Raw genomic sequence first — 15,670 nt, forward strand, 5'->3', positions numbered from 1 at the left:
TCATGGACTTTTGCTTCCTGGACTGACTTTGAACCATAATTCTCAGATCTCACACTCCTAAGTCACTAAGACTACAGATGTGAATCACCAGTACCTGAGTGAAGAACAGAATTTTAGCTGGGCATCAGTGGCTCATGCCTCTAGTCCTAGCTACTCAGGAGGCTGTGATCTGAGGATAGCAATTCAAGGCCAATTGGGGCAGGAAAGTCTGTGAGACTCTTATCTCAATTAACCACCAGAAAACTGGAAGTGAAGCTTGCCATGAACTAAAGAACTCAAGTTCAATGCCTAGAGTTCAAGCTCCACAACTGACAAAAAAACAAGCTGTTGTGAGGAAAAACAGGTTTCACTGTTCAAGGTTCAAGTTTACCAGTCCTCTGTTTTCATGAAGCATTCTTTTTTGCTTGAGAGAACTGACAGATTTACTCAGATTTGATTGCATGGTAGATATGCTTTCAGAAATGAGCACAGTAAGCCTGTTGCTTTAAGGACAATAACTGATAAATACTTGTTACCAAAGGTAAAATTTGAGCTTTAAAACTAAACCAGAGGGCTGGGAAGGTGGCTCAGTGGTAGAGTGCTTGCCTTGCATGCATGAGGCCCTGGGTTCAATTCTTCAGCACCACATAAGCAGAAAAAGCAGGAAGTGGCACTGTGGCTCAAGTGGTAGAGGGCTAACCTTGAGCTGAAGAGCTGAGGGACAGTGCCCAGGCCCAGAATTCAGGCCCACAGCAACAACAACAAAAAAAACAACAACAAGATTTTGAAAACCTGTATTCCTTCCTCCCTGGGTAGAACAATAGTGATATTTCCAGATATGATTTTTTTTTCTTGTGGTACTGGGGTGGAATACAGGGTCTTATATCTGCTAAACAAGTGTTCTGTCACTGAGCTACATCCCTAGAACTATTTTTTAATGTGCAATAAAATATGTTAACACTTGAAGGATCTGCAATATTCCATCAGTTGATAGGGTCAAAATCATATCATAGCTGTGCTCAGAAGGCAGCTAGGAAGACTGAGTTTTGAGGCCAGACCAGCCAGATAGTTAGAGAGCCTACATCTCAAAAAAGTTTGTGGTGGCACATGCCTGTAATCCCAGCTATACGAAAGGCACAAATATGAGGATCATAGTGCAAGGCCAGCTCTTGGAAAACACTTGAGATGCTATCCAAAAATTAACTAAAGCAAAAAGGGCTAGGGACTTGGCTTAAGTGGTAGAGCACCTACCAAAAAAATCTATAGTGATAATTATCTATCTGAATAATTATCTGAGTAATTATCTATAGTGATTGCTCATAATTTTTAATATAATTTTATTGTTATTATGAAGGTGTTGTACAGAGGAGTTACAGTTCCATAGGTTCAATTCTTCTTGGACATTGTCATTCCTTCCTTCACTTCCCCTCAGTTTCTTCTTCCCATCCCTGTCCACAAGTTGCATAGTTCATTTTTACAGTATATACTGAATACCATGACTGTATTCACCCTTTCTCCCTTCATTTGTATTCCCTTTCTGTGCTCCCTAAAGACAAAAAATAAACTAAAAAACAAGTCTGGGAATGTGGCTTAGTCGTAGTATACTTGCCTAGCATGCATGAGGTCCTGGGTTCAATTCCTCAGTGCCACATTAAATAAACAAAATTTTAAAAACAAAGGCATATCTCCTAGAATCGATTTTAATGAATAGTATTTTAGATGTTCAGAGGAATTATAGTCAAAGAATACCTGTACCCTCCTTTAGTCTGTTCAAGTGTACATAGATACATAGAGCCCTGTATGAATTATCATGTCCAGTTGTATTTTAGATCTTTCTTCCACATTCATATTTTTAAAAATTTCAGAGCCGGGCGCCAGTGGCTCATGCCTATAATTCTAGCTACTCAGAAGGCTGAGATCTGAGGATCATGGTTCAAAGCCAGCCTGGGCAAGAAAGTCTGTGAAACTCTTATCTCCAATAAACCACCAGAAAACCGGAAGTGGTGCTGTAACTCAAGTGGTATAGCAGTAGCCTTGAGCTGAAGAGCTGAGGAACAGCGCCCAGGCCCAGAGTTCAAGCCTCATGACCAACAACAACAAAAAAAATTTCTTCCTCATATTTGTCCTCATTCCTATCTCTTAGCCATTAAAATCAAATTTTCTCTCAACTTCTGGGTTCTCTGCCAAAGACTGACTTGCAATGTCTTATGCTGTCTTAAATAGGAATCTTTATCTCAGCTCTGACCTCTTGGAACTTGGGTATGGGCTATATGATTGTGCCCTAGCCTAGCCAACTTATCTACTCCTTTACTTCTTGTTTCCCCACCCCTCACACTATCACCTGCTATAAAGTAGTGGATTCAGGATTTCCCTGAAGACAATCAAGGACAGCCTAATCTTCAACTGTTTAATATATTTGTATAATGCTTCTAATTCAGACTTTGTCAAGAAATCTATCAAGCTGTGTCTAAGACGTTTTTATATATGCTTTAAACATACAATTCCCTACACATTTGGAAATGTTTTCCATACTAGAAATTCACAGGAAAAAAGCAATTCATCATAAAGGTTTTAATATAAATGAGCACAATAATTAATAATAGTTTCAGTTGATCAGTGGTTAGTAAGTTACATTTAAATCAGAGTAAGAATGTCTTCCATGCTGTTATTATGCAGTAAAGTGACTATAAATAACACTAGTACACTGTATTTCAGAAAGCTAGAAGAAAGGATTTTACCATTAGGAACGTACAAATGTTTGAGGATAGAGATATGTTAAACCCAAACTAAAAATTATACTATGGCCAGGCATGGGTGACTCACACCTGTAATCCTACATACTCAGGAGGCTAAGATCTGAGGATCTCAGGTTGAAGCTAGCCCTGGCAGGAAAGTCTATGAAACTTAGCTCCAATTAACAACTAAAAAGCCAGAAGTGACCTGGGCGCTGGTGGCTCACACCTATAATCCTAGCTACTCAGGAGGCTGAGATCTGAGGATCGCCATTGGAAGGAAGCCAGCCTGAGCAAGAAAGTGCATGAGACTCTTATCTACAACAAACCACTCAAAAACCAGAAGTGGCACTGTGGCTCAAAGTAGAGTGTTAGCCTTGAGCAAATAAGCTCAGGGGACAGTGCCAGGCCGTGAGTTCAAGCCCTAGGACTAACACAAAAAATAAGAGAGAGAGAGAGAGAGAGAGAGAGAGAGAGAGAGAGAGTGTGTGTGTGTGTGTGTGTGTGTGTGTGTGTGTGTGTGTGTGTGTGTGTGTGTGTGTGTGTGTGTGTGTGTGTGTGTTTCAATTAAAAGGTAATGTTTTTTGCTAGCACTGGAACTTGAACTCAGTGTATCTTGCTCTTGCTTAGCTTTTTCCAGTCATGACTTGTATTTCTACCTCTTGTCATAGCTCCACTTCCAGCTTTTTTCACACTTTCAGCTTTTTTTAATGCCAGTCCTGGGGCTTGAACTCAGACACTGAGCACTGTCCCAGAGCTTCTTTTTTTTTTTTTTTTTTTTTTTTGCTCAAGGCTAGCACTCTACCACCTGAGCCAGCTTCACTTCTAGCCTTTTCTGTTTATGTGGTACTGAGGAATCAGACCCAGAGCTTCATGCATGCTAGGCAAGCACTCTACCACTAAGCCATATTCCAAGACCCTCACTTCCTGCTTTTTTATGGTTATTTGGACATAAAAATGTCAGCGATTTTTCTGCCCAGACTTGCTTCAAATCTTGATTCTCAGATCTCAATTTCCTGACTAGCTAGGCACAAGTCACTGGCACCTAGCAAGCAAGTTTAATTTTTAAAACAAAAGTCAAAAAAATAGTAAAGTCACATTCCATATTGCAGCTTTTTGTTGTTGTTTTATACCTGAGTTTGAAGTAAAAATCACTTGTTGAACTTTAGTAGAGGCTTAAAGAAAGAGTATCCAAAAGTATAGAAAAAGTCCACTAATTCTCTTCCATTTTCAAACTGAACATCCATATGCAATCAGATTGTTTTCATTTATATCAATCAGAATTGTCATACAAGATCAAGTGCAGAGGGATGTGTGAGAATCCACTATGTCTTCCACTGTCAGACATAGAGATTCACACCAATTTCAACAAATTCTACTTTTCTTACTTTTGTCATAGAAAATGTAGTGATTTTTCATGTTTATATGTTCAGTTTTAAGTGAATATTTTTGTTTTGATTCATAACACTATAAATATAGGTATAATACATGTGAACAGAATTTCTTAAGAGGCCGGGCGCTGGTGGCTCACGCCTGTAATCCTAGCTACTCAGGAGGCTGAGATCTGAGGATCGTGGTTCAAAGCCAGCCCGGGCAGGAGAGACCGTGAGACTCCTATCTCCAATAAACCACCAGAAAACCGGAAGTGGCGCTGTAGCTCAAGTGGTAGAGCGATCGCCTTCAGCTGAAGAGCTAAGGGACAGCGCCCAGGCCCAGAGTTCAAGCCCCACGACCGACAAAAAAAAAAAAAAAAATTCTTAAGAGGTCCTCAATAATTTCTTAAAATATGAACAGGTCCTGAGACCTCAAAACCTGAAAATCCATATTTTACTCGTGTGTGTGTGTGTGTGTGTGTGTGTGTGTGTGTGTGTGTGTGTGTGTGTGTGTGTGTGTGTGTGTGTGTGTGTGTGTGTGTGTGTGTGTGTGTGTGTGTGTGTGTGTGTGTGTGTGTGTGTGTGTGTGTGTGTGTGTGTGTGTGTGTGTGTGTGTATACACGTACTGACTGGGGCTTCTTAAGGCCTTACACCTTCTCTTAGCTTTTTAGCTCAAAGCCTGTGGCTCTGTCACTTGAGATACACCTCCACTTTGTACCTGTAGGTACCTGGTATTCTCTCTGTCACTAGACACAGCAGATTTGAGGAAGAAGTTGTGAATGAAACTGAAATGTCATGTAGACTTTGATCTATGCCCTACTTGGTCAGAAAGCTCTGGAAACTATAAACAGGGTCAGACCATATGGTCTTAGAAACTTCTCATTATTGAGACTAGCGCTTAATGGTAACTTCTCTCAGTACCAGCATCCACCTGTTTGTTCTTTAGAGATTTTTTTTTTCCTTGAATCTTACCCTTGCGTGGATGGGTCACTGTGTGCATCACATTGAATTTCTATGATTTCTACACAAGGTTTTATTATACTAAGTCTTATAACGAACATTTTCTGGTTTCACTGTATATGACCCATTCATTTCAACTCGTACTTTATAGAATTAAAAAATATATTGGATGATCTCTTCTTGCTCTTTGTAATGGGTTTTGAGATACTGAAAATTCTCACCAGATAACGCAGGCATGGTTATTTGACTGATATAACCATCCATAAAATACTTCGAAGTTTCTGCTCAAAGCCCTTTGCCTCCTTGATATTGAGGCTACTCACAATAAGGCTTGCTGTTTTCTCCTTGAAGGAGTGCTCAGATTGCTGATCTCCAGCAAAAGCTCCTGGATGCAGAAAGTGAAGATGGTCCCAAACAACGCTGGGAGACTATTGCTACGATTTTGGAAGCCAAATGCGCCCTGAGATATTTAATTGGAGAGGTAAATATCATTCTTCCTCCCAACTGGCTGGGTAGGTTGAGATGAACTACCTTGGAATACTGTTACAGTGTCATTGCTTTTTTTTCATGATAGAAACCCAATGATGCTAACACTGAAGAGAGAATTTAATGATTAAAGGATGGTAATGAACAAATATGAGCTAGTCACTTAAAAATGTGTCATGCAACTGACAAATTGATACTCATCATGCCTGGCATGTGGCAGGTCTGCAGTACATGTCAGCTGTTGGTATTAGGGGAAGACAATGATGCCACAGAATACTACTGCTTAAATATAAACTAATGCATTGTACCATGTTTTAAAACACCTGTGAGATATATTCTCGAAAAGTTTGAAGTGGGGCACCAGTGGCTCACGCCTATAATCCTAACTGTTCAGGAGGCTGAGATCTGAGGATTGTGGTTCAAAACCAGTCCAGGCAGGAAAGTCCGTGAAACTCTTATCTCCAATAAATGATTCAGAAAAAGCTGGAAGTGTTACTGGAGCTCAAGTGGTAGAGTACTAGCCTTGAGCACAAAGAGGCTCAGGGACAGCACCCAGGCCCCTAGTTCAAGTCCCAGTGCCGACCAGCAAAAAAAAAAAAATACAGCCCTTTGTTGGGCCCTTTTATGACTGACTTGTGTCTTAAAAGGCTAACACAGAAGGGTAAAGAAAATCTCCATAAAACCCAGAGAGTAGATGGTAAAACTTCTCTTTGGATCCTGTGTGGAGTTACAGCTGAAAAAGTGTTTAAGATACAATGTACAAAAGAAAAACTGCCTGTGATCCTGGCAACTCAAAGAGCTGAGACTGAGAATCATGGTTCAGAGACACCCCAGGCAGGAAAGTCTATGTAATTTCTTATCTCCAACTAACCACAAAAATCCAGAAGTAGAGGTATGGCTCAAGTGGTAAAGCACCAGCCTTGAGCAAAAAAGCCAAGAATGAGGCCCTCAGAATTCAAACCCCACTCCTGGCCAGAGAAAGAAAAGAAAAGAAAGAGGGGGAGAGGAGGGAGGGAAAAGGAAGAGAAAGAAAAAGAAGAGAGAAAAGAGAAAGAACAAAACAGCTTTGACATATCAAGATTTATTTTAAGGAAAAAAAAAAACTTCACTGACCTTAAAATCAAATAATATAGTATCTTACATCTATGAAATGACTCTTGGACACCTCTAGTGACTGAAGCATTTTTCACCATGACTAGCATACAAACTCTGAATCCACAAGTTCAAGCAAGTGCTACCCTTTATACACTTTTGTGTTGGGTTAGCAGATTTATTCTACTAAGGAATCCTGATTAGTCTTGTGAATGCTGGTATTTATGGTTCTTGCCATCTGGGCTAGTAGTGAATGTAAAAGTAGGCCAGCACCGGATATCAGTCGAGCCTGAAGAGCCAGATCTGCAGTTTCAGCTAATGTGTCCACGAGTTCTGACATGCAGACAGACATTCCAAAGCAGAATTGTCCATAAAAGTGTGTCCTGTGGATTTTGTTTTAAAATTGAAGGGGGAAAAACTCCTTAAATATCAGAATCTTGGAGGTTGTGAGATGCTGCCTGCATTAGATTTATTAGTGATGGCCTTCTAAGACACATTTCTCAGCAGAAAGCTGGACTCTTGGATTGGGTTGAGAACAAGTGTTGTTATTCAGCGTCAGAATCCACATGACATGAAAAAATAGGAATGAACTTGGACATGGAGGAACTCTTCTCAGACCATTTCAAGAGAGCTAACATTTCCCTAAATAATGAATAAGGTGAGATAGGTCATTCTCCAAATACAGTGATCTTCCTTTTATCCCTTCTAGCTGGTCTCCTCCAAAATACAGGTCAGCAAGCTTGAAAGCAGTCTGAAACAGAGCAAGGCTAGCTGTGCTGACATGCAGAAGATGCTGTTTGAGGAGCGAAATCACTTTGCTGAGATCGAAATAAATTTAAAGGCTGAGCTGGATGGAGTGGAGAGACAGCACCAAGAGAAGGTAAACTCTGGCTGAGGTTTTCCTCAAAAGACTGTGGGATACCTGGCAACAGTGACTCACACCTGCAATCCTAGTTACTCAGGAGGCTGAGGATCACAGTTTGAAGCCAGCCCAGGCAGGAAAATCTATGAAACTCTTATCTCCAATTAACCAGCAAAAGGCCAGAAGTGGATCCTTGGTGGCAGTAGGGCAAGGATGGGAGGAGATGGGGGGCAGGCAAGAAAAAGTCCCTGAGTTTCAAGCCCCACTATAAGCACACACATAGAAAAAATAACTCTATGGTCTTTTCCAGATTTTCAAACAAAAGTTCATTTGTCTAAGTTTATATAACTCCTAGCCTTTCACTTAAACCCCAAGATAAATGTGCTAAGAAACATTATTGTTGTGGTTGCTATTTCAATGCATTTAGAGTATACCTCTAAATCACAAGAGGATCATCTGGATCCCTATGTGAACTAGGTCGAAGTTCCTTTCTCCCCTTCTTTTTGTGTCTCTCTCTAGATGCTGTACCTGCTCAGCCAGCTGCGGGAAAGTCAAATGGCAGAGAAGCAGCTGGAGGAGTCAGTTAGTGGAAAGGAACAGCAGCTCCTGTGTAGACTGCAATGTCAGGTATGAGAAAGAGGAAGAGTTCTCCCAGACAGGCTTCAAGCACCTCGTTGACAATTCTGTCTCATTGACATCATTGTATTTGCAGCAGAACATAATTAACTACTGAAGAAATGCTTATAATGGTAGCGTTTACTGCTTTTTGCCCTATTTGATCAGGTTAGAGGTAAGCAGAGTGTAGTAACCTTAGTTTTGCTACCAGAATGGCCAGTACATACTCTACTAGACTTTGAGGCTTCCTGGTTTTTCTGTATCCACTTTGAGCTCTGAATAATTGTCGTAGTGAAGTCATATAGTAGTTAGAATCCTAGGGTTGTGCAACTGAATCTTCCTGAGCTAGTTCTTAAGCTGAGACCTGACATGTTTGTAAAATGCCTAGAGTCTGAATTTCTTCTAGAACACCACACCCTTTAGTAGCATGTTGAAGCACTATTTTAATCCAGCTCAGAATCTTTTTCCTGCACTTCCCCTTTTAGTGTTTCCTTCGCCATCTCCCACCTAAGACATAACCCATAAACTTAGTTATAGTTGTATATATGAATCCAGTTGTTTTAAGTGCTGGGAAATTTAATCAGACACTGTCTGCTCTGTTTGGAAGGGTGAGCCGAAGCATCTGTAGACTTCAAGAGATGGGCTGACTTCTGTGTGTTTCTGAATTGACATCCTGTTGTGAATATGGGTGAAGAAGCCTTAGAGAATGGGAAAGAATAAGGAAGGCTAGGGGGCTGGGAAGGTGGCTCAGTGGTAGAGCACTTGCCTTGCATGCATGAGGCCCTGGGTTCAATTCCTCAGCACCACATAAGGAAAAAGAAAAAAGCCGGAAGTGGCGCTGTGGCTCAAGTGGTAGAGCGCTAGCCTTGAGCTGAAGAGCTGAGGAACAGCGCCCAGGCCCAGAGTTCAGGCCCCACGACCGGACCCCCCCCCCAAAAAGAGAGGGAATAAGGAAGGCTATTGGACGGCCCATGGTTCCTACTGGTGTGGTCAGGGCTTCAAGGAAGCCCTGGAACATTCAGGGCACCTGGGAACTGGGAATAAGACATTTTTTCGTGTGCCAATGCCTGCTGTGCAAAAATCATCTACTGCCAGCAACTTGGCAGCAGCATGTTTTCATCTATGGGAGTTGTTTGGTAACCCACATGGAATGCCCAAAAATAACCCCACCTATCATTGCACTCTCTTGGAAACAGGATGAGGAGCTTAGGAAGATGCAAGACTTGTGTGAGCAAAACCATCAGCTTCTTGAAGAAAATGAAATCCTCAAGCAGGTAATATAGTCTCTCTGTCTCTCTGTATCTACAGTCTCTGTCTCTCATACATGCGTGCTCTCTCTCTTTCCTGATAACTGCTGAGAGACTTTGCTGCCACTGAGCTTGGCACTTGAGAGTAACCCTCAGTTTGATGGTCTAAAAATACAGGTTTTTAAAAAATATGCCCTTTCCTGATTCTTATCTGATCTTAGAATATGAGTCCTTCAACCTACTCTACTACAACCCTGTCTCACTTCACTGTGGCTTACAGTGGAGCTAGCCTAGGTCTAAGAATTTTTATGACTTATCACAAACACTCCCCCAAACTGCCTATATCATACATTTTGTCTCTCCTATTTTTCAGAAATAGTTTTTTATTATTATTATAAAGATGATGTACAGAGGGATTACAGTTACATACATCAAGTAAAGTGTACATTTCTTTTTGAACAATGTCACCCTCTCTCCTTTTCAAATAGAAACTGGCCCTCTTCCAAGTAGCCAGCAACCAGAACCCTCAGCGTAAGGATATCCACCAATCTCCAGACTCTTCCTTTGAGTATATGCCACCTAAGGTAAAATGTTCAGTGCCTTTGCATAGCCCAGGTTTGGGGTAAGTATGCTAAAAATCACCTGTTATGAGAGGCTAAAAATTAAAGTCCCCAAATTCTACTATTTCGGCATCTCCAATAGAGCTATAATACAATCCCAAGGAAAATAGCCATTCTACTTCCTCAGAAGACTTAGTTACTCTTCACTGTACATTGACATTATATAACACTACTGAGGAGTTAGGAGGAGTAAGAGCATTGAACAAATGTTCAGCTGTCCATCCAGAGACACTTATCTCTTCATGTCATGACATATCATGAGTTCCTCCCTTCCTCCTTCAGATTGATCAATGTCTGCTTTCTGTCTCCTCAAAGATTCTGCAAGGCCAAAGGCCTTTGATTGGTAAAGCCAAGTGAAGTATATTTAATGAGTCTGAAATCTCTGTTCTAAGAAATGCAGCTGGCAGCAGCTACTAGGAAGATAGGATGTCATGTTGTTGGATTTTTTTTTTCATTTTTATTAAAAAGCCACTTAAAACTTCTCTTCTTAGCCAAAACCTTCCCGTGTTAAAGAAAAGTTCCTGGACCAAAGTATGGACATCGAGGATCTACAGTGTTCTTCAGAGCAGTCAGTGAATGAACATGAGAATGGTGGTGATGATGGTGACAGTGATGATAGGGATGATGAGGAATGGAAACCAACAAAATTAGTTAAGGTGTCCAAGAAGACCATCCAAGGGGTAGGAACTATCTCTAACTCTCCCAAGGGTTTTGTAAACTGTCAGTGTATAGCTTTCTGAATCCAGGAATATGCAGTACCCTAGCCTGCATCTCAGCCTCTTGGATACTCTTCAGAGGCACACTGCCTCTACCAAGTGGGGGAGAAGGAGGTTGGGGCCAGCTAGTCTGAATACGTACGTAGTGTTCTGTACCATACATGGAAGCTGATCCAAAGTGACCCTAACAATCCTTCATATTTTTATAGCAGTTTATAGTGTACAAAACATTCTCATACATGTAATCTTTTAATCATCATCAGAATTCCAGTGAGATATTTGCTTCTGCATTTTATAGTTAGATGTCAGATCCAGAAAGGAAATAACCTTGCCCAAGGTCATAAAAACAAGTGACAATCAGGATTTCAAGTTGAATATTCTGACTCCAAGCCCAGTTTATTTCCACCAAATTGTAGTCAGACTAGAAGCTTTGTAGGTGCTTCATTTCCTTAGCTATTAGAGTTGTATTTGCTCACTAGGCTAAGGGGCAAAGAAAGGTGTAGAGGAAAAAAACTAAGACCAAATACCTACTGGGCGCTAGTGACTCATGCCTGTAATCCTGGCTACTCAGGAGGTTGAGATCTGAGATTTCAAGCCACTCTGGACAGAAAAGTTCTGAGACTCTTTTTTTCCAGTTAACCAGCAAAAAGCTGGAAGTAGAGCTGTGGCTCAAATAGTAGATCACCATCCTTGAGCAGAAAAAGCCAAGTTTAAGCTAGAGTTCAAAGCCCTGAGTTTAAACCGCAGTACCAGCACAAAAAAGAAAGAAAGAAAAAGAAAAAAGATCAAACACCTCATGGTTGAGAACAATCTGACTGTAAACCATGCTTTATTTAGTTACACAATGCTAGTCTTATATAATTATCAAACAGGAATAGTTTATGTTAAAACATTAACTTGAGGGGCACCAAAGTTCACCACCACCAGCAGCCCAATTATGCCCTGCAGCAACATTCCACTTTCACAGAACAGGTCACAAATTACCTTAACTGGCCTCCAAAAACTTCCTTGATTTGATTAGCTGATAGTGAAGGATGTGAGGGAACTGAGCCTTGTGAAGCCAAACACCAGAACAAAGCAGTTTTAAGGGAAGAAAAGTTTGTGGTGTGATTTAGTCTGCCGAGCCCTCCAGATTACAGCATTCCTTGAGCTCCGGGTAGGAGCAGGAACTCCTTCTTGGCCTCAGAGCACTTATAATTTAATGAGAAAAAATGGGGGCAGGGAACCTCAGCATAATGCCAAGTGTTGGAGTCTCCTGCCTGTAATCTTAGCTACCCTGGAGGCTAAGATCTGAGGGTAGTGGTTCAAAGCCAGCCCAGGCAGAAAAGTCTGAGATTCTTATCTCCAGTAAACCACCAGAAAATTGGAAGTTGAGCTGTGGCCACAAAGTGGTAGAGTGCTAGCCTTGAGAAAAATAGCTCAAGGATAGCACTCAAACCCTGAGTTCAGGGGCTGGGAAGATGGTTCAGTGGTAGAGTGCTTGCCTTGCATGCATGAAGCCCTAGGTTCGATTCCTCAGCACCACATAAGCAGAAAAAGCCAAAAGCCAAAAGTGGTGTTGTGGCTCAAGTGGTAGAGCACTCTCCTTGAGCTGAATTGCTGAGGGACAGCCCCCAGGCCCAGAGTTCGGGCCCCATGACTGACAAAAACAAAAACAAAAAACCCTTGAGCTCAAGTCCCTTGGCTTACCAAAAAAAAAAGCATATTCAAAGCCAAATTAGGTATCCTTTAGGAAGATGCCATTACAACAGGTGATTATTGCTGCATAATGAGATGGAAAGGGAAATAAAGAGAATAATAGGAAGAACTTTTACAGCACAATGAATAGCATATTGGAAATGGTTTGAAGGTGGTAGGAGAACAGAGGGCAGGAGCTTAGGGAAAATGAGGCAGAACATGTCTGTTTTCCATTTGCTCCATAAACAGATATGGACAGTGCTATGGTTGAAGTGGAGAGCATGAGCTCTTTTTTCTTTTGATGCCAATAATGGGGCTTGAATTCAGAGCCTGAGTGTTGCCCCTTAGCTTTTTTACTTAAAGATGGTTCTCTACCAGTTGAGCCATAGCTGTACTTCCAGCTTTTTGCTGGTTAATTGAAGAGTCTGGGACTTTTCTGCCTAGACTGGTTTAAACCATGATCTTCAGATCTCAACCTCCTGAGTAGCTAGGATTACAGCAAGATTCACTGGCACTCTGCAGCATGAACTTATTTTAAGTGTATGTATATATATGTATTTATATATATATATTACACATCATGAACTTTTGATATAGATTAAAAAGTCATTTAAATAACAGGAGCCAAAGCTGAGAAGTATACACAGAAACAAATAGGAAAAGATCTAAATCCTCTGGAAAGGAACAAAGCAGATATGCATATACTTGTCCCTGAAAAAAGTTTAATATATTTATTAGGAAAAGGGAGAATTTGAAAAATAGCAACTATTGAAAGTAAATGATAGCTGTCATGAATGATTGATCCTTTTAAAGTAGTGAGTGGGATTGTTGCCTAGGATTTTTGCCCTGGCTTTATAATTTGGAGGGAATATAACTGGGATTTATGGGGAGCAAGCTGACTTAAAATCTTGTTTTTCCTGTAGTAACCTCGAAATGTGTGGATGAGGTGACAACACTTGATTAGACTGCTTGCATTAACTGTGCATGAAGTCGGCCATCTTTTTTTATTATTGCTGCAACCCAGCCTGGGATAGCTGGTATTAGTCCTAGGTTATCCAGGAGTCTGGGGCAACACAAAAATGACAACTTGTACAAAGATAATGGCACCCTCAACCACATTTCCTGCTTGTGCTAAGGAGATGTAAGGAGTAGTCGGTCATATGCTATTAGTAGAAAAAAGGAACAACTTATAATCCATACAGACATAGGTTCTAGTCTTGACTTGCCAATTGTTCATTGGATGACCTTGAGGAAGTTGTTTCAACTCCCTGACGTCAGATTCCTCATCTATACAGTGAAGGGTTTAGACTAAAATAAATGTTATACAATGAAGGGACTAGACTAAAATAAATGTATAAGATCCATTCCAGTGCTAATGTCCTTTATCAAAGTAATAATCAATATACAAACGGCTCTTAATGATACTCCCTTTATAAGGCATTATATATTACCTGAGAAGTTAAAAGGAAGAATAGATGTAAAAGCACTTTGTGAAGGGTAAAATATCATGCAGATGGTTAGTAAAGCACTGTAAGCATTTAAGAAATACACTCATTGGTTACCTGTGCCACAACAAAAAGGAAGAAGACATTCTCTCTCACTGATGAAGAAGTAGAGATGAGCTTGGATGAAGTGACTTGTCCAAGATCAGGTCAAATCTAATTCCTAACCTGATATTCTCTAAGTTCAAGTATTGACCAGATGTTAGCTTCCTTTTTGCATGTGTATTGGCGGTTTTTTTGTTTGTTTTGTTTTGTTTTTGTGCTGGTCCCAGGGTTTTAACTTGGCCTAGGCATTGTCCCTGAGCTTTTTGTACTCAAGGTACAAGTAGTTAATTGAAGATAAGAGTCTCGAGGACTTTCTTTCAAACTGGAATCCTCAGATTTCAGCCTCCTTCGTAACTAGGAATAGAGGTCTGAACCACTGGTGCCTGGTTTTAACATACAATATAACAATGAACTTTAGTGCTAGTAGAACTATAGACTCCAAAGCAATTGTTTTCAACCCTAGCTGTACATTGGAATCCCAGAGGGAGCTTTTAAATTTAAGAAGCCTGGGTCCTCATCTCCAAATATTCTTATTTAATTGAACTGAAGAAGGACTTAACCTTTTAGAAAAGCTCTCCAGAGATATCTTATTGCAGCCAACGTTGAGATCCATGGGCTTAAGAGATCCCTAGGGATCTTTCAGATGTGCTTTGTACCCTACAGTGTCTTGGCAGCAGTTGTGATTCACACATGTGCACACATGTGTGAGCACATCCCACATGGATGTGTGTGTGTGTGTGTGTGTGTGTGTGTGTGTGTGTGTGTGTGTAGTTTATGACTGTGTTACAATCATGGTCCCTCTCTAACATTCCCATCTCCTTCCTGAAATGAGAAAATAGGATGCAGTTGTAGGTCCTGAGCATGACATCCATGTGACTGCATCTGTCATGTGTGTAATGCCTGTTCTGCACTACCGTTACCAAGTATTTGCCTAGCCTGTTTGCTCCAATACTGGAGTAAGGGGACACAGTCTCACAAAATGGCTCATTGTGAGGTACCAATTGATAGAAAGGTGCTCCTTGGTTAACTGAAAAATATTGTCTCAAGGTCCCAAAGTGTCTTGGTTATAGAAAGTCTAATCATTCTTTATGACAGCCCTCAGATTGTTTCCATATTGTCCTTTTGCATAAAATAGAGAAACTGGACATGGGAACAGTATTTTTGAAGCATTTAGGTGATTTGTAAATGGAGCAGGTCCAAACCCAGGTTGTTACAATCAGGGGATCAGTGACATCCTGGTGAGGTGTCTCTAGGACGTCATAGAACTCTGTTTTTTAGCAGGACACTGGGGGCTCATGCCTGTAATCCTAACTACTCAGAAGGCCGAGATCTGAGGATTCAGGTTCAAAACCAGCCTGAACAGAAAAGTTCATGAGACTCTTATCTCCAATTAACTATCAAAAAGCCGGAAATTGAGCTGTAGCTCAAAGTGGTAGACAACTAGCCTTGAGCATGAAGCTCAGGAACAGCTCCTGGCCATGAGTTTAAGTCCCAGGAGTGATACAAAAAAAAAGAACTTGTCTTTTTCTCTGTCCTATTCAAAGCAGAAAAGGGATTTTTTTTTTTTTTTTTTTTTTTGGGTCCGGTCGTGGAGCCTGAACTCTGGGCCTGGGCACTGTCCCTCAGCTCTTCAGCTCAAGGCTAGTGCTCTACCACTTGAGCCACAGCACCACTTCCGGCTTTTTTCTTTTTGCTTATGTGGTGCTGAGGAATCGAACCCAGGGCCTCAGGCATGCAAGGCAAGCGCTTTACCACTGAGCCACC

General features: G+C 41.0%; 1 protein-coding gene and 1 non-coding gene across 4 annotated transcripts in view; both read left to right on the forward strand.

Annotated features, from left to right (window-relative positions):
- Positions 1 to 15,670, forward strand: part of Kif4a (kinesin family member 4A) — a 92,557-nt gene that overhangs the window by 70,368 nt on the left and 6,519 nt on the right. For all 3 annotated transcript variants that reach the window (XM_070040260.1, XM_070040261.1, XM_070040262.1), the window contains exons 23-28: positions 5,396 to 5,525; positions 7,332 to 7,502; positions 8,004 to 8,111; positions 9,296 to 9,373; positions 9,835 to 9,930; positions 10,458 to 10,646. In XM_070040260.1, coding sequence (XP_069896361.1) covers positions 5,396 to 5,525; positions 7,332 to 7,502; positions 8,004 to 8,111; positions 9,296 to 9,373; positions 9,835 to 9,930; positions 10,458 to 10,646 — 772 coding nt within the window. The remainder of the gene's footprint in view (positions 1 to 5,395; positions 5,526 to 7,331; positions 7,503 to 8,003; positions 8,112 to 9,295; positions 9,374 to 9,834; positions 9,931 to 10,457; positions 10,647 to 15,670) is intronic.
- On the forward strand, positions 6,145 to 6,265 carry LOC138840584 (small nucleolar RNA SNORA26). Its single transcript, XR_011376144.1, has one exon. It is a non-coding gene; the product is annotated as a small nucleolar RNA SNORA26 (small nucleolar RNA).

Source organism: Dipodomys merriami, unplaced genomic scaffold, assembly GCF_024711535.1.
Source record: "Dipodomys merriami isolate MVZ:Mamm:240054 unplaced genomic scaffold, mDipMer1.0.p SCAF_3, whole genome shotgun sequence".
NCBI classification, from domain to species: domain Eukaryota; kingdom Metazoa; phylum Chordata; class Mammalia; order Rodentia; family Heteromyidae; genus Dipodomys; species Dipodomys merriami.